The 24,484-nt window shown below is 37.1% G+C and overlaps 1 protein-coding gene across 1 annotated transcript in view; it reads right to left on the bottom strand.

The window, feature by feature from the left end:
* Positions 1-24,484, bottom strand: part of ROBO2 (roundabout guidance receptor 2) — a 1,087,423-nt gene that overhangs the window by 391,022 nt on the left and 671,917 nt on the right. Inside the window, 1 exon segment of the mRNA XM_040566381.1 lies at positions 21,324-21,650. Within this exon segment, the coding sequence (XP_040422315.1) occupies positions 21,324-21,650 (327 nt within the window).

Raw genomic sequence — 24,484 nt, 5'->3', positions numbered from 1 at the left:
CTAAAGCCACTTTCTTACTTGAAGAATGAAAAAGATCAAGAGTTCAAGCAAAAATGGGAACTTTCATGAATGGAAGGCTCAGAAATACCTATGTGTTCCTTTGCAATCTGCTTATTAGATGAGACGTTCCCAAGTTCTGTAAGGCTGTTTACACACACTGGATTCTCTGGTATGACCTATGGATAACTTATCAGCACTGCATGGCTCTGTGCGCGTAAAAGTCAGCAGAGGTACAAACAACAGAGTTCTCTACTGTTTGCACTTACAGAGGTAGGTGAAAGGTGCAGGTACAGAGAGACTGTGGTCTAATAATTTCTTTAAGCTAAGACTTCCCAATGACAAGAGAGAAAAAAAAATAATTAGCCTGCTAGCTAGAAAGTTAAGTCATCAGTTAAGGTTTTAGATCTTGATTTGATTTACAAATACAGTAAACTTTGCTCAAAAAGAGGAAGTTTTCTAAGTATTTCTAAGTGAAATACTGTTGAAAGGAACTAGCTGAACTAATTGTATAATTGTACTATGACATGGTCTCACCAGTCAGTGACGATCTATTTATTTCCTGTAAGATCTTCTATCTTCTAGTACCTGTTTTGCAAAGCCCCTTTCAAAAGAATGAAAAATTGATGAATTGTCCTCTGGCCTAGACCACTGGTCTGAGAATTTGACATAAAAAGTCAGAGCTGTGATAGAATCAGTGAGCTGTTCAAACTTCACTGCTCCCCTTCAGTCTTTGATACATTAAATAATCATAACACCAAGCCACTCTTTTTTCCATTCCCTGGACAGGCCAAAAGTCAAGCGAGAGTCATGGAAGAACAAAAAGTAAAAAAGTTGGTCTGAAAGACCCAAGCTCTACGTTTGCCACTGCCTCATTAGCCAGTACCACTTAACTCACAAGCTAGCCTTGGCGTTGTTCTGTGTCAGCATAATATTGCTAATGCTGCCTCCTGTATTCGAGATAAGAACTGGAATGAGAACAATACTAAAAAATGTAAAAAGGAAAAAAAAAAAAGAAAAAAACACCACCCCACTTAAATTAAGATTCCAGCTGTACACAGCAATTGAAGTGTGAGCAAAACATTGAACAAGCAAGATGTGAAAAATAACTGAGCACCATCCATTTTGGGCGCTAATTCAGACTGTAGTCCATCTGAAAATAAAGTAAATGGTCATATAATTGCACACTACTGTAATAAAAGCAGAATAATGTTTGACAGGCAACCCTTTATCTACATAAATACACATGTAAATAAGACGTATATACAACATACACATACATCAGACATAAATTTACATCATTTAAAAAAATCACATCACAGCCAAATGTATCCCTGCTGTATGCAAATTAAAAGGAAAAGAAAACACACCAAAACAGCAACAAAAGAAACAACACACAAAAACAAGCAAACAAAACCCCCACAAAATAATAATAATATTAAAAAACAAACAAACAAACAAAAACAGATCTACATGTTACGTAACAAATGCCTCTGCCCTGCTTTAGCTGCTGGCAGCGTAGGTTATTCAAACAGTGGTTTGCACACTCAGACCGGACCTCACCCCCAAGCACACTAAAGCACCACAGCAAACAAGTCAGAGCTTGGTATTTCCGTGAGCTGTATGGAAATGGTATGCAGGAGCCACGTGCACCTCTCAAGCCCGCCGGCCAACCAAGACTCAGAAACACCCAGAAGTAACTGAAACTCAGATGCACAAATCATCCTCCTCCCTGCTTCCAAGTACTTGCATGCTTCCTTTAACAGAATCTCCACCAAAAATAAATTTGTTAAAGACTGTCCAAGACTCCTAGGCTAGCCCATTTTACAGATGGTATGCAGATGGCAATTAGAAATCACACTATTATTAGTTTTCAAGTATTCATGCCGTAAGAAGCCAAAACTTCTGGTTTATCTTTACATACCTGCCTCTTATTGAAGCAAGCTTAGGAAAGAGTCTTTAAAAATGTTAGCTTAAAATAAACCAGCAGTATCTGATTCCTTAATAATGATGTATAATAGCAAATAGAAAAAAAGTTTTATTGTGGTTTCTGTTCCCTAATAATGTATCTTCTACGCTACGTCTACAAAAAAAAAAAAAAAGGAGGTGGGGGAGTGTAAAAATAAATTGATATTTATGTGCTGTCCAAAATCTACAATTTCTTCCTTTTAAAGGCATCTCCACAGGTACTTGTAAGGAAATACAGAGGTTAAATTTCTTCAAAACTAGTCAATTATATAGACAGACAGGTTTATTCATTAAAACTGCTCTTCTTTTACATTCAAGACACAGGACTTTATTCTTTTACCAATTTATCTGCAGATTTAATTATATAAAAAAAATAATAAAAAAAATCCCCGTTTCTGAGTACACAATTTCCTCTGGCTCCTGGCTGGCGACCACCATGAAATTGTCCACATTTATCTATATTGTATAGCTAGAATGCAAGCAATGCAGGCGCATACTGGCCAAGGACCAGGAAGGTGGAGAGGAGATAAGAAAAAGGAAATGCCATCCATGTTCAACTTTAAATACATCAGACACGGTTCATGACATTATTTCATGAGAACACCATGCTCTCATGATGAGAGATCACAAGACTTTTTCTTTTTTTAATTTAACACTTGTTATATTAGTAAAATGCAGTGTACTGAACAAAGCCTTGGGTTAGACTATAATAAACAAAACATTCACACTCCTGGCATAAATTTGAAAAGGCTTCAATATTGCAACTCTGAATCTAACACTCTAGGCACTGCATTCAGTTTTAGGAAGCTTTCTTATTTTTTTCTGTCAATATTTAGATGGGAAAATACATTGATAGACCTGGATACTAAAGCACTAAGCACAATCTACCTCAATAACTGTTAAAAAAGGTTCTTTTTTGTAAGATGAGTTGTCATTCTTAGGCCCACCTAAGACCACCTAAAAACTTAGTCAAAACAAACTCTATAAATTTAAAGATTTCAACACTGCTTCTCAATACAAGGATGTTTCATAAAAAAAAAAAAAAAAAAAATCAAACAAAACTTACATACTTGCTAATTTCCTTTCTAATTAAATTCCCCTTTTATTTAAACCTAGAAGTTTTTAACAGTTATGACTACGTGTTTTAAAAAGCTTATTTTTAACTCGAGCCCATGCAGCTGTAAAAGCAAGAAGTACTTAGTGTACCTGAAACCTCATTAGATTGATCTGTATTATACTTAACCACTGAAATGGAAAACTAAGAATATTAATATGGCAGCTTTGACATCACAACAATTGATGCAAATTCTAGGGTCTAACTTGTTAATTCCTGCATGCTTCCCAAGTGAAAGAGCAGAACTATTGTCATATTATAAGCATACATGTAGTTTAACCTTACTTCATTTTCTGTAACAGGGAATTGTGACAAAGAACTAGAATTCATTTTCTAAAATAATACAGCTTATGTGTCAATAAAAAGAAACAAGAAAAGTCACAAGAATTAATGAGGTTGATTTAAATCAGAGATCTCAAAAGGATATTATCAACTCTAAAGCAAGTCAAATGTCAACCTTAGGTTAAAAGTAATTTCAAGTACTGTATGTGTTCTTCAATGCTTTTGGATAATCCCCTCTAGATTAATGCCTTCTTATCACTTTCCCCTTCTCAATATATTCAAGACACTTACCAAAAGAAAAATCAAGTATGCAGTTGAAACTAATGTGCCTTTTGCAGACATGTAAGAAAACGAACAACCATATGCGTGTGAAGTCTGTCTGGGCTCAAGGAACAACTTGTGTACAAAGCTGCACATGTGATTAAATACGGATCACATAAAATGGGTGAACAAAGCTCTCCTCAACAGGAACAGAATGTCTCTCAGTTATCTGTGGTAGTTGCGTTATCTTAGCATTTCACATCAGCAGTACATTCATCTCACAAACTCTTTTTTGAGATAAAGATGTGTTAACTAACATTTTGTGAAAGAGAAGGAGGTGGTAATACACAGATCTGTAGCAGAACCATAGCACCATAGCAGAACCATAGCACCATAGCAGAACCATAGCAGAAACCATAGCACACCCTCATCCATTCTGATCAAAACCTGGATGGACAATTAGCTAAAAGGAGGAAGTCAAACTCTATACTAGCAAATACTTCATTCAATGAATGGACATTACAAACTGGAAAGAAAGAAAGAAAGGAGGAAGGAAAGGAGGAAGGGAGGGAAGGAAGGGAAGGGAGGGAATTTGTTTCTGCAGCCTGTTTCCACAAAACTTTAATTCAACTTCATTTCCATAAGTGACAATATTTTGAGCCCGTGAAAGAACCTATGAGCATGAAAAATATCCATTCATTGCTTAACTGACACAAGCACTGACTGAAAGGTTTGGATCTGACTTTTATTTCAGTACTAGCAATAAAATTGTAGTTTAATCCTAGGGGGAGGGAACAGTACAGATTTTTTTTTATTTTTTTTTTTTAATTCAATCAGTGAATCAGTGTGCTTCCTCCCAAGGCATCATATTTCCCCCTTGGCTGCACATGACATTAAAGGTTTCAAATGTCATACTTGTAAACTTTTTGGAATTAAATGATATCTCTATAGAACTGCTATACTAAATGGCTCCTAAAGTGGATGATGATTTAAAAGAAGACAACTAGGGATTAGGTACTTGTAAGACCTGGAACTGGTCTTACTGGACCTGGAACTCAAGCCTCTCAAAACAAACAAACAAACAAAAAAAACACTGGATTAAAAACTGTAAGAATTTGACTTACAAGTCTTATCCATAACATGACTATTAATCCACTACAGAGTTAAAATAGTTTCGCTTGTATTAAAACATTTGTTAACAGCTACTATAATGCTAAACATAGAAGCTTTTTTACACTTTAAATGATGAAAATTACACTTCTCTATAAATCCCCTCTCATCATCCCCAAAGAACATGCTATATTTGAGACTGCAGCAGTAGGGTAGCGCACTTGCACTACAGCTCTTTATGCAGCTGTTAAATACCTAGTCTGTCATGATTTCCACTTCAGCAGCAGTAACTTGAGGCAAAGCTGATGTCCAGTTCCTCTACGGAAGATCATTGCACATCACAACACATTCTGAAAAACTAAACATCCTATTCATCATTATCAAGACTATAAAACATGCCTTAATGAAGAGATAACTATACATACCCTATAAAGTGACATTTAAGCGTCACAACGAGCAAGATGTATGCACTATCAGGGAAAGGTAGTAAACTTCAAGTTATAGGATAGCAGCACCCTTAAATTAAGGTAAAGAAATGCAACCACGATGGCTAGTCTCTCCAATAAACTGTGATACATAATGAACAAGAAGAGTATGGCCAATATCCCATAACTGCTGTCTTGCAATATAGCTCCACATATTAAGTTATTTCAGTAACAAGGGATGGTATCTCCCTTTTATCTAGTAATAACCTTATCACAGGCCTCTAATTTTGTTTTATATCTTGAGTGCTTACAGTAAATAAGGATATGTCAACATGAGGAAATAACAACTTGAAGTGGTTTTCTCTCTGAAATGATACGTAAGTCATAAAATATTCCAATAAAGCCAATAAATTAAAAATCCTACCATAGGGCCTTAACTGCTGAAGAACAAAGTTGCATTTTTTCTTAATAAATGATCTTCACGCTTTCTTTTGCATTCCAGTTATTTACTGTTCTTTTTTACCTCATCTTCTCCCTCTCTCATTACTTCCTACATAACAGAATACAAGCACATCTAGGAGAAAAATGAGATCCCTTTCTCAAGTGCATAACGCAAATGAGAACCACAAGAATTATTCAGTGAAATAATAGGCCAGAGCAAAGGAATTTGTCTTACTAACCCTTTCCACATTGTAGCAAAATTTTTCTGTGGAAGGAAAGAGTTGCCTGATAAAGGAACTGGTGGATATCTGGTTATTGAATACATATGCAAGTTCAAACTAGCTTTATGTTTAACACCTTGTGCCCCACACTTGACAAGGATCTGCAGGAATGTGGTGGGAAGATGCTATGGGGATAGATAATGCTACAATAACATTGAAATATTACAATTCATTTTCTTAAGACCAAAACACAGAAGGCATGAACGTAATACTTCCACAAGTGGAACAGTGGAAATATCCTTAGTATAAGTTTAGTGTAATTACAAGAACAACAACAACAAAAACAAACAAGCAAAAACACTGAGAAGACGGATCTCAATTATTAGAGTAATTTTTGAAAGATTAACTTCCCCACCATGATACCCACTGTTTCTTTATCAGTCTTGGCAATGCCCTGGTGTCTAAAGTGACTGCTACTCTTCATTCTTTATACGTCCCACATTGCCTCCTATTTCATGACAAATTTCAACATAAGAAGTCTCTGATTCTTGTAACCTAGCAATGCAGTAATTCACCATCTCCAATTGGGCTCACCCTTAGTAATTTTAGGATTGGACACTAGAAAAAAATATTATTCTAAGTTGTCATTCAGCAATAATAAGATTCACTGTGTAACAGGAATGAAACTAAGATGTCTCTAGAAAGATACCCATTTCAGTATGAAACAGCCACTTCTACGCTCCAAAAATCATTACTTTTTTTCTGCCTCATAAGTGTACAGTTAGTTAACCATCACATAAAAGTCAAAGCTCCTCCAATTCTGAAAAGAACTTTTATTTCCTGAAATACTACAGGAAAAGATAAATACAAGTGAATTACATCTTTGTAACTTATTAAGCTTTCTACTGACCCCAGTGAACTCTCCAGTAGTTAGTACTAATGGGAGCTTTTATCACCACAAAAGATGATGCCCTTCTAATTTCTGTGACATGGGTCCTATCAATCCTGAACACAACGTTCCCAGTACCCATGATCACACAGGTAGCTGAGCATGTTATTGCTCGGGCAAATGCGTTATGAATGCTCAGATGATGAGCTATGCTAAGGCCAGATGTCAGAGGTGATGAAACTGATAATCCATCAGTAATTTTCTACCCCCACAACAGCTCTGACCCATTGAACTAAATGAATGTATTTAATCACCAACTAGTCAACTGATCAGAAAGTGCCACAGGGTAAAGGAAGTGTCTCAACAAAGAGAAGATAGATACAACCTGAAGCACTGTCACAGCCAGGTAAGTAAAAGTATATCTTATTATCTCAGCATCTTACCTGCAGGTATGGATCCAAGCTGAAACCACATTAGGACAATATATATATATATATATATATATATAGCATTATATATTATATATATAATAAATATATAATAAATAATAGAATATTATATATATTATATATATGTAATATATATAGTGAGAGGAGTATATATACCTCCCTCAAGAGGTCTTGTGTATTTTATATGTATATATACACATACGAGTTTTGTGCTTTGTGAGATATATATCACAAATATATGTATGTATATATTTGTGATATATGTATACATCACAAAGCACAAAACTCCTCTTGTAAGATATTCCTTAATCAGACTGTTGTTTTCTTGTAAACTACTTAGATAAAAAAAAAAAAAAGACAAAAAGCCTCCAGTTACTTCTGCGGAATCTAAGCCCACATAGCACATGATACAAGCAAAGGGTGCTGCTTTCTTCGCAGGTTTTTCAGCACTGTTGTGGCTGATATATTCTATCTCTGTTCTGACTGCTGCCAGCTTCATGACTAAGAAGAATGGCAGGCCAAATCTTCACGGAAGTCTTAAACAAACTTTTCCTGGCATGCAAAAAACTGATCACCTAGAAAGCGGTACTTTCCCCAGGTGTTCTCATGGCAAAGCAACATGCCTCCCCAGCACCACATTATTAATGTCTCATTTTCCTGATGTTCTGTGTTGGCAGCCATGACAGAAAGCTTTGAACTTGTTTATTCACACTTGCTTGATCCTGTTTCCAACCAGCACATCACAGCCTGTGGGGCTAGGAAGATGGATGAGGAGAACCAGGGCCACGAGAGGGTCAGGGTCATGGTGTCACTGGATCTCATTAACTACATCACTCACTGCAGCAGTCATTTCAGAGGTCACCTCAACTGAGGAGTTTGGCATGGGTGGTGGAAGAACGGCAGAAGTGTGCACGTTTCCTGCAGTTGCTGCATACGGAAACAAGTACAGATGCTTACTTGCACTGTCCCTTGACTTTCTAGGGCTTTTTGTCTCCTTAGTTAAAAAAAACAACAACAAAAAAGCATTTAACAAATACCCGATATATGTTTTCCTAGCAGGAGCGTGAATGCTGTAGAAAGGACCACTAAAAATCATTAAAAAGCATCAATTTAGCATTTCTTCTATAAGTATTTTTGCATATTTACTAGACTACTGGAAAGGGTGCAAAAAGAGTATACAATGTCATAGACTGTCTCTGGTATACAGTGAGAGCGGACAAAAATGCATACATCTTATACTCAGTTGTATTACACAGACTGTGCTCCTAACAAAGAAGCTTTAAAGTAAAAACAGGGACAGATGACACTGGAACCCCTGCACTGTCCAGTAGACAAACAGCAATATGCATCAATGAGAGTTTATGTTTATATGTTTCGCACATATACAAATAATTACATTTATATATAAATTTAAAATTACATTATATTATAACACTATCATATATATTTAATACAACTATATGCTGTACAAGTCCCAAACAATATTGCCAATAATTCATTACAATTTGCTAAAGCTATGGGAATATGAACCCTCAAATAAATACATATGTTGCACACTAGGACAATAGGACTGTTAGGACTATAATGACACGCAGATACAAAACTGTTCCTCTCTCAGAGCCGTTAAATTCCATTCTTTACATCTCTATTCCTTGTAATGAACCATTCTGCAAAAGCCAAATTATTTCCAAGAGAGGTGAAAACAAGTATTATTAAACTATTTCTAAGCACATCTGCAGCACTGGAATAAAATGACAGAAACTAAATCCTCATTTGTTCAATATGCAGGTGTATAATGAGGAAAGTGACATATAAGCCTAGGTCTGCATATATGCACAGTGTATTTATGATTACTAGTCAAAATATTTTGATGAATGGCAAAATTAGGAAGTGAATTAAAAGCAGAATAGTCAGACATGCTTTTATTCTAGCAAGTGAAAGCCAACCCTTACAATCTAATCAAGATATCTGCTAAGAAAATCCAGTAAAAAACCACACACACAAACAGGTGCATGCAAGGCCTCTGCCCCACACTCCAAACTTCTAATTTCCCCCCCCAAAAAATGCAAAAAGATGGGCTCCAGTGGAGATATCATTCACACTAATTACAGTGGTAGGGAAAAAAGTAGCTCTACAATTTTCTGATTAAGCTGTACCTACTTTCCCCACCCTACTGATTTGTTTAAGATGTCAATTTCTTGGAGACAAAGGAAGCCTTTTAGTTTGGATTTCTGAGATTTCTTTTCCTATGACCCACTTCTCAAAAAGGTTTTTTTTTCTTCCTGTCTTTTTTTATATATATAGTAAGTGTTTCTCAAGGGAAGAAAAAAATCCACATCTTTCAATAAGTTTGACAGAATCAAAGTTCATATAATACGCAAAAACCATTAAACAGTCAAAAACTTAAAGAAATTAATACATTCATAATCAGATGTTGCTCAGATGGGAACACAATCTGAACAAAAGCATGAAAAAATCACCTTTTTTTTGTAGAAGGCAGAGGGAGATAAACTAAATCCTTCATATTCTTAAGATATCATACTAACAGTCAGAAGATTCGCCTTCCGCTTGTAGCTCTGCAATCAATGTGATACATGATCTTGACCAGATGGCTCTGAATCGCAAAAAAGGCTGGTGTTCGGAATTGTCACCACTTTTAGGCACGCATCTCTAGGAGTGAAATTTACAAATTTGAATCAGGTACTTACGTTCCTCCTACAGTGGGAGGGTAGGATAAAAATTGTATAGATGCTGACTGAATGAGTAGGGGCTCCAACTTTACCACATAGAGTGTCTCACATCATGTGTCCCAAATGAGTATTGTACTGGGTCAGGCTGGGATGTTAACTTTCCCTGCAGCAGCCCATACAGTGCTGTGCTCTGCACTCGTAGCTAAAACAGCAAGGGTATCACAGCAGTGTTGTGTCTGCTGCTGAGCAGTGCTGGCACAGCATCAGGACTCTCTCTAACCCCCCTAGGGGTGGGCAAAGATGTGAGAAAAGAAACGTCACCAGGGCAGCTGACCTAAACCAACCAAAGGGATATTCCATACCATATGATGTCACACTCAGCAATAAAAGGTGGAAAAAGGAGGAAGAGGAGAGGGGTGGGCTCTCGTTGTGAAAACGTCTGTCCTCCTCCTGAACACCGGCTACGTGCGTTGACGCCCTGCTTCAAGGACGTGGTCAAGCATCGCTCATTTGTGGGAAGCAGAGAGTAATTTCTTTCCTCTGTACTTCCACATAGCCTTTACTTGTTTTGTTTAGTTTTCCCTTTCCCCCTCCCCTTCCCCCCTTCCTTTTTTCCCCTTTAGTTAAATTGTTAATTGTTTAGTTAAATTGTTTAGTTAATAATAATCTTTCCTTAATAATTATTATTTTTTTCTCTTCCCTGTAATCAAATTATCCTTATCTCAACCCATGAGTTGTTCTTTCCTTTACTTCTTCCCCTCCTCATCTAAGGAGGGGGAGTGAGAGAGTGGTTGTGGTGTTCAGCTGCCTAGCACGGTAAAACCACCACAGTATCTAGACTGGAGGCTACTTATCTCCTCCTCCAACAGTCCAAACAGCGAACATGGACAGAACTGGACTACTTCAAAGAAGATATGATTTCTAGTTCGTGATCCTAAACTTGAAATATAGAAGAAATACATAAAAATGAGGTAACGGAGGTAGAAACAACATAAATGAAACAGAAAAGCAAATACTTTTTAAAAAAATTCAAGTTTATTTTTTTCATCTTTTCCTCTTAAGTAACCAAGATACTTTGCTAGGAAAGAAACCCATCCTGACATGTCTTTCAACTTTCCAGGCTGCTTTAGTAATTTCTAGTGTATACCCAAATTGCTTCCTCCAAATTGGCTTTTTTACCAAAATTTTTTACCCAAATTGCTTCCAACCAAATTGGCTTTTTTACCAACTTAATTAAAAAAAATAATAAATCACACCACACATACATATTCCATACTTCAAGAGAAAAGTGAATGTAGACAAAGAAAGGGAACTTATAATTCTGTGTTCACACTTCTTTCACATGGACAATCTCGAAGTAAAGATAACAAATATCTCAATTACTAGGATGATTCAGTGTTTCATCCCTAACAGATGCTCTCAACTATTACAGGTTTCCTACTACCTGTGCCTTTTTCTGCTGCTAACCAAGAAAAGAAATGAGTGCTAAAATACTGCAAGGGCCTTTTCTTGCATGCACATATTTTCTTCTCCTAAAGGAACTAGCTACGTATAGAAATTAAACTTCAAACAAACAAACAAAAACCCTCCCACTAGTTTTGTGAATGAGGCAAGAAAAGACAGCCTGAAAAGATGTTAGGATTAAGAGCAATTTCTAAAGTACTATTGAGCTGGGTGGGAAGAGAACAACCCTTCGCAGCATTTCCAACTGGGGAAATCTGTACATAAACTTACTGGCCAGTGTTTCTCACAGTCTCTAAAGATGTTAAGCAAAGCTTTTGGGCTGATGAAGAGGAATTATCACAGTAATTGTATGAAGTAGATAGAGCATCTGCCTGTCCACTAAATGTTTGTGGACTCAGAAGAGATGCTAGCTTGTTACAGTTACTAAAAACAGCAAAAAGCTACCAAATCAAACAAGCAGTCTATTTGTTTCTTCTTATTTACAACTGCCTCTCTTCCAGTTAGGAGGCAATGTCCAATTTTCTTAATCTAACATTTGCATTCCCTCAGAATTCATGAGGTGAATGAACCACTTAAAGTGTTTAAACTCACATGTTTTCCCTAAACAGATTCTTTGTTTGACACTAAGACAAACATTGGGCTGGATGGACCAATTGGTGTGACCCAGAAGACCATTATGCCACTGCATACAATTTAAAAAAAAAAACCAACAACAACAACAAAAAAAAAACAGTTGTTTAAAAAGTTAGGATTCTCAAAACTTGTGCATGGCCACATTGCAACCGAAGTGTCTGTTCATAGAGACAGCTGATAGAATAGGCAGACTAAAGGCTATATGTGCATGTAAAACCCATGAAGAATTGGCATTTAACATGGAAATTAATTAAATGCTGTCTTAAGAATGTCACTAACTTCTTTCTTTCATATTTTTTTTTTCTGGACAAAAAAAAAGACATTCTTACAACCTAACCACACCTAAAATTGCACTTAATATCTGTCTTTGCTAAAAATATAAGATCATCCTATTATCTGTCAGCTTTAGGCTTTTATAATACTGTCAGTCATTAAGAGCACAATGTATAGCACCAAATAATTAATTCCCAAAGTTGCAGTTAGAGGGTTGCAATGAATTCTTTTGTTCTTTTTCCATGACTATGTTCTTCTAAAATATACTTGTGCATGCGCTTTTGTATAGCAGAGGGGGAACTTTCTGTATATATTAGGGCTTAAAAGTAATTCAAAAGATTAACCAACATAAATTATTTTGCAAGATCACTATCCACCTTATCCACTTGAGCTGGAGACATTTTCCTCTAAGATTATCATGTACAGATTGGTGTTTTCAAATGCAACAGAAGCAGAGTGAGAGTCGGTGAAACAATTTCCTTCCCGCAAGCAATGCTCCCATGTCTCAAGCTTTCTGAGAGGCTGGGTTGGTATTCTGTTCATAGGCTGGCAGAAACGCATCTATTTCTCATTTATTTCATTTAACAATTTTGTATAATGGATGGGCAAGAGACAGGTTCAAGTCCAATTAGTAGAACTGAAGTCCTATCCTGCACAGTGCAGGTGGATTATGAGATTGCCAATTTTGAATGCCAAAGCCACCTTCTACTTCGACGTACAAGATTAGTCAACAAGCCCAGCAGGACTCAACAGGAGGATCATATTAAACAGGAAGAACTGGATGATACTGAAGACTAGTACAGGAGATGCTAGATAAACTGGAATACTGGAAAGAGCAACGTCATATGCTTTAGAACTGCTCACAGGGAAATTTGCTGTAAAGTAGAAGGTCATCCGTTACAAATCATAGAGGAAGAGAAAGATCTGCATCAGATTACTACAGAATGACTAATGAGCTACCAAATGCTTAAAAAAAGTCAAACATGATCATAGGACATATAGATAAGGGAACAGAGAAGGTAGTTATTAAAAGCTGTTTCATAATGCATGGCATGCCAGTCTTTAAATATTACATGCAGTCTAAACCACCCACGTCTCAGAAAATAAATGAACACTAGAACAGGTGAAGAAAGGACTGCTAGGACCAAGAAAACATTTTCCAAAAGAAGACAAGCTTTTCTTTTTAAACTTCACAACAGGATGGATGAGAAGCTACACCGAGGTCTATAAACACAAAGAAGAAAAAATAACTGAATTAAAGAAAAATCTTATCACAAGAACAAGCATAAATAAAGCATGTTTAATTTTACATTGGAAACTTCAGAACTATTTTTCTCACCATTGGAAGACTTAAGTTCTAAGACAGGCTTCCAACAGAAATAGGGATTGAGTGAGCTCAGGGGATGAAGGAGAAACCAATCAAATTGGTTTTCAAAGGGTAGCTTGAAATGGTTCTGCATGGAATTATAACATACAGCTGCGCAGAATACAGGTTTCTCAGTGACCCGGGGCTCCTAGTTCTTCACATCTCTGCATCCCTTTGTACAACAGCAGACATATCTGAGACAGCAGAAAGTAAATGTGCACCTCCCTCCTCTAACATGATGAGGCAGTTTCCAAAGCATCAGTAAAAATTCACATCACTGCCACCTGAAAAATTCAAGCAAGGGGAGTGGAACAAAAATCCGCCACTTCATTTCCCACATAAGTTCAAAGTATGAGAAACTTATTCAAGGTACAACATCTGTGAGAGCTGCTGAAGTGGAAGTACCACCAAAGTCTTGATTAAATTTTAGTCCTCCAAGGATGGAAGAAGGGGGAAGATAACCAGGATCTCAGCCTTCTTTCTTATTTTTTTTCCTGTCTTTGTTCAGAGATAATTTTCTCAAACAAATACAGTGATTATCAGAATAAAAAGCTATACACATACATCCATATATTTGTGTATATACATATATATAAAATATCCACCCATCTCACCCTAATAATTGCTGTTAATTAGCATAGTAATGAACTTCATTTGTATTGAGATCATGCAACATTTGCAAATGAATGGTCTGGAGTACTGCTTCAAATGAGTATTTTTTAAGCCTATTCGACATCAGAGAATAGTACAACACGTCTGAAGCACAAGCCAACAATAGCTAATATTCCAATTAATATTCAAACAGTGCTTATAGGTTCCTAAGCAAAGGGAACAGAGGTGTAAAAATGCAGTGTTATCTTGTTCTCCTTCATTTCCCATGAACTAAAAATCAGAGAAATGTCAACCAAAAAATGAGTATGAGACATGCACTCTAACAGAAGATCAGCCAATAGCCGATCTCTTTCAAGGTTTCTGTAAAGTCATCAACAGTTCCTTTGCTTTCAACATTTTATCAGGTAGAACATTCAAAGATATATAAACAGCAGGATTTGATAAAAAAAAATAATCAAAGGCAAAGGGAAGGAAGTAAGCCGATAAAAATCAAATGAGGAAATGTGCAAGAAATTATTAGAAGCAGATTCAGATCAAGAGCACTACAAATAGCTTCTAAAATGTAATGTTGAAAGTTCTTTTTTAGGTGGGAAAAAGTATAGACCCTGGACAGAAAAATTCAAGGAATAAAGCAGAGATCCTACAGAAAGCTTCTTTAACCATTTCTGGATGAGAGAAATTGGAAAGCTCTGGATGTAAGCTTTTACTACAGTAAAGCTGGGGATAGCACTAGAGTGTGTATGTCTACACAGAGCAATGGGGTACATTGCAAAGACATTCTGACCAGTTCTGAAGGAATTCATTCACACACTGGAAGCAATTTCCTGTTGTTAAGAAAACTTTTCACTGGGCTTCTTCTCAGCACACATGACCAGCTAAGGTAAAGTGCTCACAATGAACACTCCTCAGGTACCAAAGCCTGCTTATTTTGTGCAAGCCTGAACATCTCTCTTTCAAGCTCATTGTGTTGTGAACACCCACCAAAATAATCTATTATAGGATGACTACAGTACAGAAAAGAGACAGAAGAAGAAAATGGAGAAATCAGAAGCATTCTACAGCAACTGAAATCACGTTAAATATCTTTGGATCAACCATCAGTGTGATAGCTCTTAGATTTGATATGCCATTAGCATTTTTGGCCTTGAATTAAACATTTAGATATGCACGTCAAATGGTAAGAAGTGAAGATTTAGTGATGCAGTCATGTGCTTAAATCCTACTGGACAAGGACAAAGTACTGTTTTCATCACATCAAGGGTATTAAGGCTGAAGCATAATCTTAAACAGTTTGTGAGAACTGTGTTAAAATCAGCAGATACAATTTAGCTTATCTCAATGAAGAGCACCTCTATCAAAATTCTAATTTGCTCTGGCAACGGGGGCAAAAATCACACCCTTACAAGCATTTATACTTCTAATCCCAGAGGAATTCAGAAACAGCAGAAATGCACTTTCAGCTAAAAGCCAAACTAATATATGAAATAATCAGAACTTTTTGATCAAAAGGGGACTTTGGGATGAGACATTAGTCAGGTCTTGATTTATCTGATACGCCTTCTTTCATTGGTATTTATTAACCTCTCATTTCAAATAATGACTGTCAGAATTAAATTATGCCCTACACAAAAATGTGTTATTTAATGGTTTCTAACAATGGTATTCCCAATAGTTTCAATCTAATCAACAAAAATTTCTTACTGTAAGGTTCAGAAGTACACAGGTTAGAAACGTCCACCCCATCTTACAAATCCTGCCTTGTTCCTGGTTATCTAACCAGATACAATTTTATGTATTTTCTTCTTCGGGGGGAATGTTGTTTTCATTAAGTGTGCTGCAATAATAGTCGTGGTTTGTCACATTTCTTCTCAGAAAAATGAAAAGCAAGAAAAAGCACGACGATTTTCAGTGTCCTACTATGGTTCATCCACTGCACTCTGTAAGAAGCAGTCTCCAGCATTTCATTTTCTACACTAATTACTTCTGTCTTAATGTGAGCAAAAGACTGCAGGTTCAGATAGGAAGCTTTTCACACACTGTTGAGAAGGATGAGGATGAAAGGGATACAAGTAAATCAACTTATACACATCACATATCATCACACGAAAGTAACCCTGACCAAAGCAAACCAGACTTTGAAATTACAAGTAACAGAATTCATGACAATTTTTATGTTTAGATTATATGTTTAACAGAAGCTAGATGAAAAATCATCCACCCACTTTACAGTTGTGCATTTTGCTGTTTTTAATGCTATTTTACAGGTGATCTTTATCCTATCTATCTCAAATGAATTCCGTTATTATGAACATATTGTAGCTTTTTGCAGATGCTCCAGCAAATGGTCATTAGCATTATGGTACAGAGATGATCGCATAGCATGCATTTTGTACCTCTCAGCCTTTATTCACTTAGTCTTGCAACATATCTGTTTTATTTGTAAAATTACTGCCTCCCATGTTTAAGATGTGGCTTACGCTTGCTTTGGAATACACCTGTGACTCTTCACACTAAATTCAGTGTACTACTATAACTGCTGTTGTTACAGATAAAACATAATTCAGTTTTGGATTTAACATAAACAGGATCATTATGTTTGGAGAGTGTTCCAAAGCCTGCTATTCAAGCAATCTGTGACATAAATAATGCAAGACCTCTTCTTTCTCCAAATGACTTCAGTTCAAGCACAGACTCAGAGAGACGGAAGCCCGAATTTGTACTGCCGTCACAAAATTCAGTCTATTTCTGGTTCTCCAATTGAATTATGAATCCGAGTATTCTACTGTTTTCTATTAGCACCAACCCACACACTCCTACCCTTTGCCAAGCCATGCAGAAAAGAATCTTATTTGTGAATATTCCTGAGCTTTATTCTTATATTAAAATGGAAGTAAATCCCAGCTAGTGTGAAAAGCCTTGTTTTCTTTTAAAAGAAAGTAAGGTAGAAAATTGGTCTTTTTTCCATCCCTTGACCCATGACCTTTGAACCACAACCTCCTTGCCACTAAAGCGTTCAACATCTCATTTAATCTCTCCTCGCTGCACTGGCATAGCACTGAAAAAAGAAAAGGGGGAAAAAATAATCTGGGGACTTCATCAATTTTTCATGAATTTTCATTTAGGCCAAAGCCTGCTCTTACAGCGGTCGATAGATCAAGCTGCTGTCACATATTTAACACCTGGGGCTACAGCTGCTCTCTCTGGGGGCTGCTGCTGACTCAGGCTGGATCAGAGGCTGCCTGAGTCAGTGCAAGGACCCCTCGTGCTCTTTCTGTTGCTTACATGTGGCACCCCAGTGCTTGCAACTGAAATCCTATCTAGGGTAGCTATTGCAAATGCATCTCCTGATATTCCCAATGGAAAACTCAACCACATAGTTTCAATTGTGTTAATTCTTACACCGTGAAAACTGCTTTTATTTTAAAACTAAAAGTCTAAACGAATGGTTTTCAAAAATTAAAGCAGTTTTATAAAATGTATAATTTTATAAGATTAATTCAAATCTACCTCCTTTTCTAAAGCCCTCTCAAGACAGTTTCATCACTAAGATACTTCTAATAATGCCAATCCCTGTTCAGTGTCACTTAAGAAACGGCAACATTTTAATACACTAAAATCAGAAGAAATGTTTTATTCTTTTGATACAATTTTTAAAATAGTTTTAGGACTAGAAACTTTATTTTTAAAAGATTTAACCATAAAATATATGAATACATCAGAATTTTCCACAGACACAATAGAAGAATGGTTTTGTTGCTAGCATTATTTTTTTTTCTTATTGTAGGAGCTTCCTCAAAGGGAAAAAGAAAAGTGATCCACACAAAGCACATCATGGATTAATGCATTACAAGAATGAAATAGAATATATCATATCGATCCTAAACTGTGCCTTCAAAAACAAATACCTATTCCTTCCTAGGTTTCCCTCTGGAATGGATACTTCTAAAATTAAAGACAAGGTTCTTAAAGCATGTCATATGTGTTAAGGATGTTGTTCAAGTAACTTCTCAAGCCAAAGTTCCTCACTGTTCCACTGACTTTGAGACTTTGTTTTCTGAGAATCATATTCTGTGACTCCATGGTTCTGTTTTTCTGAGTATATCAGCACAACCAAATATTTGCTCTTGATTGTATGCACATGCTCTGAATAGGCATGGATCTAAAAGCAGATTTAATTGCTTTGGGTGGGCTGGCATCTAAACTCATCTTGCTTGGGAAGATTGTTAATTGCTCCTAGATCAGAAAGAGCTTAGGGACTTCAGCAACTTGCAAAAAACACTCCAAAGACAAGGGGCAAAGTGATTGTATTCAAGATGGGCCACATTCTGCGCTCTGAATCACTACATGCACCAACTGAATTTCACTTAAGTTTTTTTCTTCTGTCTTTATGTAAAAAAAAAAAAAAAAGAAAAAAAAGGATACATCAGAAGATTTTCAAATTCAGTGCCAGGTGCCCATGGAGGGGAAAAAAGGAAAGAGAAAAGAATGAACCACAATTAACATCTCTGTATCATCTGAATACACAAGCATGACCACACTTAACAACAGATACAAAAAAATATATATATATATTTCTTCATAAATCATTCAAAAGTTCCAAGTGTGCATTGTTGGGGACTGACAATTTAATAAGCAAAGTAAAACAATCACTGATTCTTTCAGGAAAACAGCAGACTCAAGCATTTTAGACCCACAAAAAGCAGCGGTTTGTCTCTAATGGCACAATTTGAGGCCACCTACAGTCAGCTAATAATCCAAAACCCTGTTGTCAGCAAAGGATAACCCCTCTTTTTCTGGTGATGAAAACAGCATAGCTCGGTGTGGAAAGAGCAGTTTTCAACACCATTAAAGACAGCACAAGGAAGCCCTGATAGCGTGGGGCTGTCTTGGTTCCCTTGGGCAGGGCGGTGGTACCCAGGCAGCTCAAGCTCCTTCAGCGGCAGCGGGGCACAGGTGGAGGAGAATGCCTCGCTGACAGCAGGCTGTCAGCAACGACTCATTTCCCTAGGGTGCAACTGGACTGTTGCAGGGCCTGCCCACCTTCTTCAGTCCAGAAATGCTGGTATTAGAAAAACAGTTAAGAGCCTTTAAATAGCTGATCCCTGAAAGTCACTTGAAAACTTGATTTATAGCCAAAAGTCAAACAAAAAACGTCTCAAACCCAAAGAAAACTGGAACTCCAGTGGAGTTCCAGTGGAACTCCAGTGGAAATGGAACTCCAGTTTTAGACTGCTAAACTGTTTAATTGGAAAATTTCAGTCAGTCAGTTAAATTTCAAAGCTATGAAAACAGTAAAATAATCTGGTGTCACGTGCATGTTGCTATTGCAGAAACTTTGGCTGTGGTTTCAGATCTCAGGTTGCATGTTCTATGACCCTTCCCTAAAATGCTTCTGACAATGAAATCTGATTTTGTTATTTTGAAGTCTTCTACTGTCTCACATGCAGTTCATACATGACCTGCCACGAGCCACAGTGGTTAAAAAAGTAACTCCAAACACTGGGGATATTGTAACAAGAGTCACACAGAGGCCACTGAAGTAGGGAACAGTAAAAACAGACAGAATAAAGAGCACCTCTGAATTTTAAAATAACCAATCACTTTAATTTGATGATTCAAAGCATACCATGGAGAACCTTCTGAACTTCAACATGAGAAGTCTGAATCTCCACAGGATTGTCATAAAGATATCAAAATGTTTGTCTTTTTCACATAGGATTTCTCTACAGACAGCTTAAACCACACATACAAACACAGAAATTATTCAGTTCAAGTTTATATATAGTCATACTCACCCAGCTTTCAACCTTCCATAAATCGGTCGTCTTCTCAAGTCCGAAATACCTACCAAAGCTGAGTAACGCTGTGAAGCTTTTATCAGCAGATGTGCGTTTATTAGTGACTTGAATGAACAGCAAACCTGTTTTCATTTTTCATTCGAAACAATTCTTACTCTTGGTTACAACAGGTCAAAGACAGTGAACAAGTCTGTTCTATGGGGCCTGTGCCAACATCTAAATAATTCAAGAATAGCATTTTCTGCAATTTATGAAAATATTGAAACCTCAAGATCACATAGCAGTACCTACTAGAGTCTGCAGACTGCATCAGGAATATATTTTTTTCTTTTCTGCCTTTTCATTATTTAAGCTACTACACCTTCTTGTGAGTACTTAAATCCATTCTTTACCAACTAAGTGATGCAAGTTTGTGCTGAAGCCCTACTTCAGTCACACACATTTTGCTGAAACTACTGTCAAATAAAGAACTGTGGGGGGAAAATTGAATTCCAGCAAGAGAGCAACATTTATAGTTCTACTAAAACACACATTTATGTGAAGAAACAGAGCTACCCTTAGTTGATACTCTGAATTAAAAAAATAGTATTTTTTTTCCCCAGCATGACAAAGCAGCAAAGACCAACATACAAAACGCTGTATTTCATGTATGATGAGCTTGTCTGCTATATGAATATAATGACTGCCTCTGGTAACTCTACTGCAAACATATCATGCATACTGGGTGGTCTCTGTAAGAGCCATGATGACTTCTCTTTTAAGACAAAGAGAATCAATAGAGAGTAAGACTGCTCTGGATGATATGAGAAATGGCCAACAATTTCACTTGCCATTCACATAACGAATGAGGCCTGTATCAAGTTTGTGATAGAGGAGCATGCATTGAGGCTTCCAGCAGTACAGAACATGAGTTGCCAAGAAGCTGTCTGTTTCTGTTGAGGTAACAGATGACTAAATAAAGAGAAACAGACAGTGCACCTTATATTAAATGATAGGTATTTTTCCACATTAGTTTCACTATAACCAACTTTAGTCATAATTTAGAAATTAGATAATTCTTTAGAGGAAGATTAGCCTTTGTCCATGCTTGTGGCAATCATGATTATACACTGGTTAGAACCCTACTTCAGTATAAATCACATTCTGTACTGTCACTGCTACTGAATAAATGCACATAGAAATGCCTTGACTAAGAGCTATAGCTAATGACAAAATGCCACACTTACCTGCATTCATCTCCCAAACTGATGAACATATGAGAGTGCTGGATAACAGTGTGAAAACAACTTTAAAGACTTATACAGTGCTAATCATACAAAACTTTACTCACATGCCACTTCCAGAGATGCATTGCGACTCACAGCTTCTCCAAGATAGTTCCTTGCTACGCAAACATAACTTCCTTCATCAGGTTTACTCCTGCGTCCATGTACAATACGTAAGAAAAATAAAGATCCGCTAGGCAGCAGCATACGGTGGGAGCGAGGATCATCTTTGTCAGTTTCCACTCGCTCTCCATCTTTGTACCACTCAATAGTAGGAGTTGGCCGTCCTTCAGCTTTACAGTTCAGGGTCGTTGGTTCTCCTTTAGAGACTATCACATCTGAAGGATGTTCAACAATCCGAGGTGGAAAGTCCTCCTGGCGGAGACGAGATCCTAGAAAAAGAAAAGGGTGGGGGAAGAGTAATTTATTTGTACTTTTGGCTTCACAGAAAGTTCTTGCAAGTTTTTCTTTCAATGCCACCAAAATTTTCACAGAAAAGAAAAAGACAACCTGTACACAGATGACATCATCTGATATTGTTTTTATCTGATATCAGAGACTGTATCACAGACTTTCACAGCTAAAAACCTGACTTTGTACTAGAAACACACGCCTCTGACCAAGGCATTAACAAATCCATACCACGTGTAGACTGGACGTGTATGTAAGAGAATCTCTTACATATACCACCATGACGTCTTTTCCTTGTAATGTAAATCGTTCTGTTTATATAAGCTTATAGATCCCTGTGCCCTTTCAAACTCCACTCATAGCCACTGCTCTCCCATCCTTTCATCAGCCAGACTTGGCATATGGACATCTCCAAAAGTCCTGTGTCTTACCTCCCATGAGCTAACTTTTTTTTTTTTCTCCATTTTTAACGGTGTGCTTTGTACTCTTTTCCCACAAGCAGCCCATGCATGGAAACCAAAGGAAAAAAACAATCCCAATTTAAAAACAAACAAACAAACAAAAAAACACTGAACAATTAAATCCTGACAAGTATTCCTTCCTTCATTAATTTCTAGTGCAATAGTTGGCAATTTCAGCTGTTCAAAGTACCTGAAGTCATTCATAATCTCTATTTTTATTGGAAATCTCTAATGTCAACTACACTTCAGAAATTTTCAGTGAATTGCGTGTACATACACACACACACAAACACAATACAGGCATACAACAGTAATTTAGTGGCCTCTACAGTAGTAGCTTTGTGCCTTGCTCTGTATTTTGGTGAGCAGACACTTTGACACACCATTCTTCTGTAGTTCCCTTACACTCAGTTGCCTTCCTACAGCCCGGGGCAGCAAAGAAGCAGAACTGGATCATTGTCCTCCATCCTTTACCAACACTCCCTTTATCCAACACATCCTTTACCCTTACTCCCATCACTAACATCCTGGAATAGGGAAGAGAGGTGCTAAAGGAGGGGAAACCCCATAAAAGTTGGGGATGAGAAAGCAATGAGCTCTGGGTTCATCATCGTGGAGACAATCCAGTGCCAACCTTCCATCACAGACTTTACCTGATAGTTCAGTTTCACAAAGTCAGAGCATCCCGAACCTTCACTGAACTCTTGTGAAAAAAAATCAATAGTATCACAACAGTATCCAAATTTTGCAATACCGTTTTCCCCAAAGAAAGTTTATCATTTTTTCAGAATGGTTATGCTCCTCATTACAGCCATTTGCAGACAAATTGCAGAGATGAACATATGCAAGATCAGCATCACCCAACAGAAACACAAGGTCCAGCACTCCTAACTTGAGATTCAACTATTCAGATACAGTTCATTACTGCATATTTAATTAGAATATATTAGCTTAGCAAACAGCTTCTCTGCAACAAACTGATAACAGTGGTTCATGCCTACAAATTGCTTCTCATAAAAACTTCCCTCCTAATTGCTAGCACAAACCATCTTTTCTGGCATGGGTCATAAAAATCCTTTGAGTGGTGATGCCATTCCAGCACAATTGTGCCACTCTTCTTAAATACAAGATCTATATCGGCTTCTGCATTTCAGTGAAACATTTGTCTCAATCTTCCGACCAGCAGTTTTGCTGAGTAGTAGAAAAGAGATTTAATAGCAGTATCTTAACTATATTCTAGGCATTATACATTTAAAAACATTGTCAACGCCTTACTGATTCCAAAAGTTATGAGGAAAGGAATAAGGACCCACTCTACATATTGAATTCATCTTTGGACTTATTTTTACTAACACTCTGGTCATTAAACTAAGGCTTGGCATAGCAATAAGGTGCTATGCCACTCCTGTACAAATGGACTCTCTCAGCAGCTACCAGATTCTACCACCAGTATAGTCAAGGTATCTGTAAATCTATACTGCTAACACACACAACAATTTATATCCAAACACAAACAGATATACTTAGAGCACACTTGGAAGAGTAAAAAGTATTTCATTCTCCCCTTCTACTGCCAAAAATGCATTTACAATCCAACAGGAGAATTTGCAGTTAGGTATCTCTATGCTATGACTGCATACACAACATCGAAAAAGACTGAAATCACCATTACAGATTATAAATTTCATGATACATGGGACAAAAAAGTAAACTGCAAACACTGAGACACATGTAATGTTCTCTACACATATCTACCAGCTTACTTCATTTCTTACTCTGAAGACAAAACCACTCACCAGTTGCGTTAAGAAATTCCTAACATTACCAGTAAGAATTTGAGAGCGACCGAAGTCAGAGAAGACTGGCAGATCTCACTACATTTTTAGACACTTAGCAAAAAGTAACCAAATTGGTAACAACAGTGAAAAGTACAAATCCAAAATACGAACTAGTTTTCTTATGCACAAATGTTTGGTGGCAAGGCTCAGAAGTCCAAGCAGCACATTCTACAGACAATTACAGACCTTATCGAATCCCTTGAAAAGGGCTTTCTCCCACTACAGATGAACCTTCTGCCTTTTACAGCCCAATTCAAAGCCTCACCTCAGGTCATAAAACAACTAATGCTTCCTCTTCAGTACTGATGTATATCACAAAACTAACGGTTACTAATGTCTGTGCTCAAGAAAGGGTTGAGCTGCGGGCAGCAGACTGTGCCAATGAGCAAGGAGAGAGGCTTGGGCTATGTTTGGAGGGGGGCTCATGCCATGCATTCCTGGGATGTCTGGGTGCACCTTCTGCTATCAACTGCCGCAAGTCATTTCCTTTAGTTTGCATTTAAGAGAGGGGAAGGA

The sequence above is a fragment of the Cygnus olor genome, chromosome 1 (genome assembly GCF_009769625.2).
Source record: "Cygnus olor isolate bCygOlo1 chromosome 1, bCygOlo1.pri.v2, whole genome shotgun sequence".
NCBI classification, from domain to species: domain Eukaryota; kingdom Metazoa; phylum Chordata; class Aves; order Anseriformes; family Anatidae; genus Cygnus; species Cygnus olor.
The sequence above is the reverse complement of the archived record's forward strand: the minus strand, read 5'-3'. Positions and strand labels throughout refer to the sequence as shown.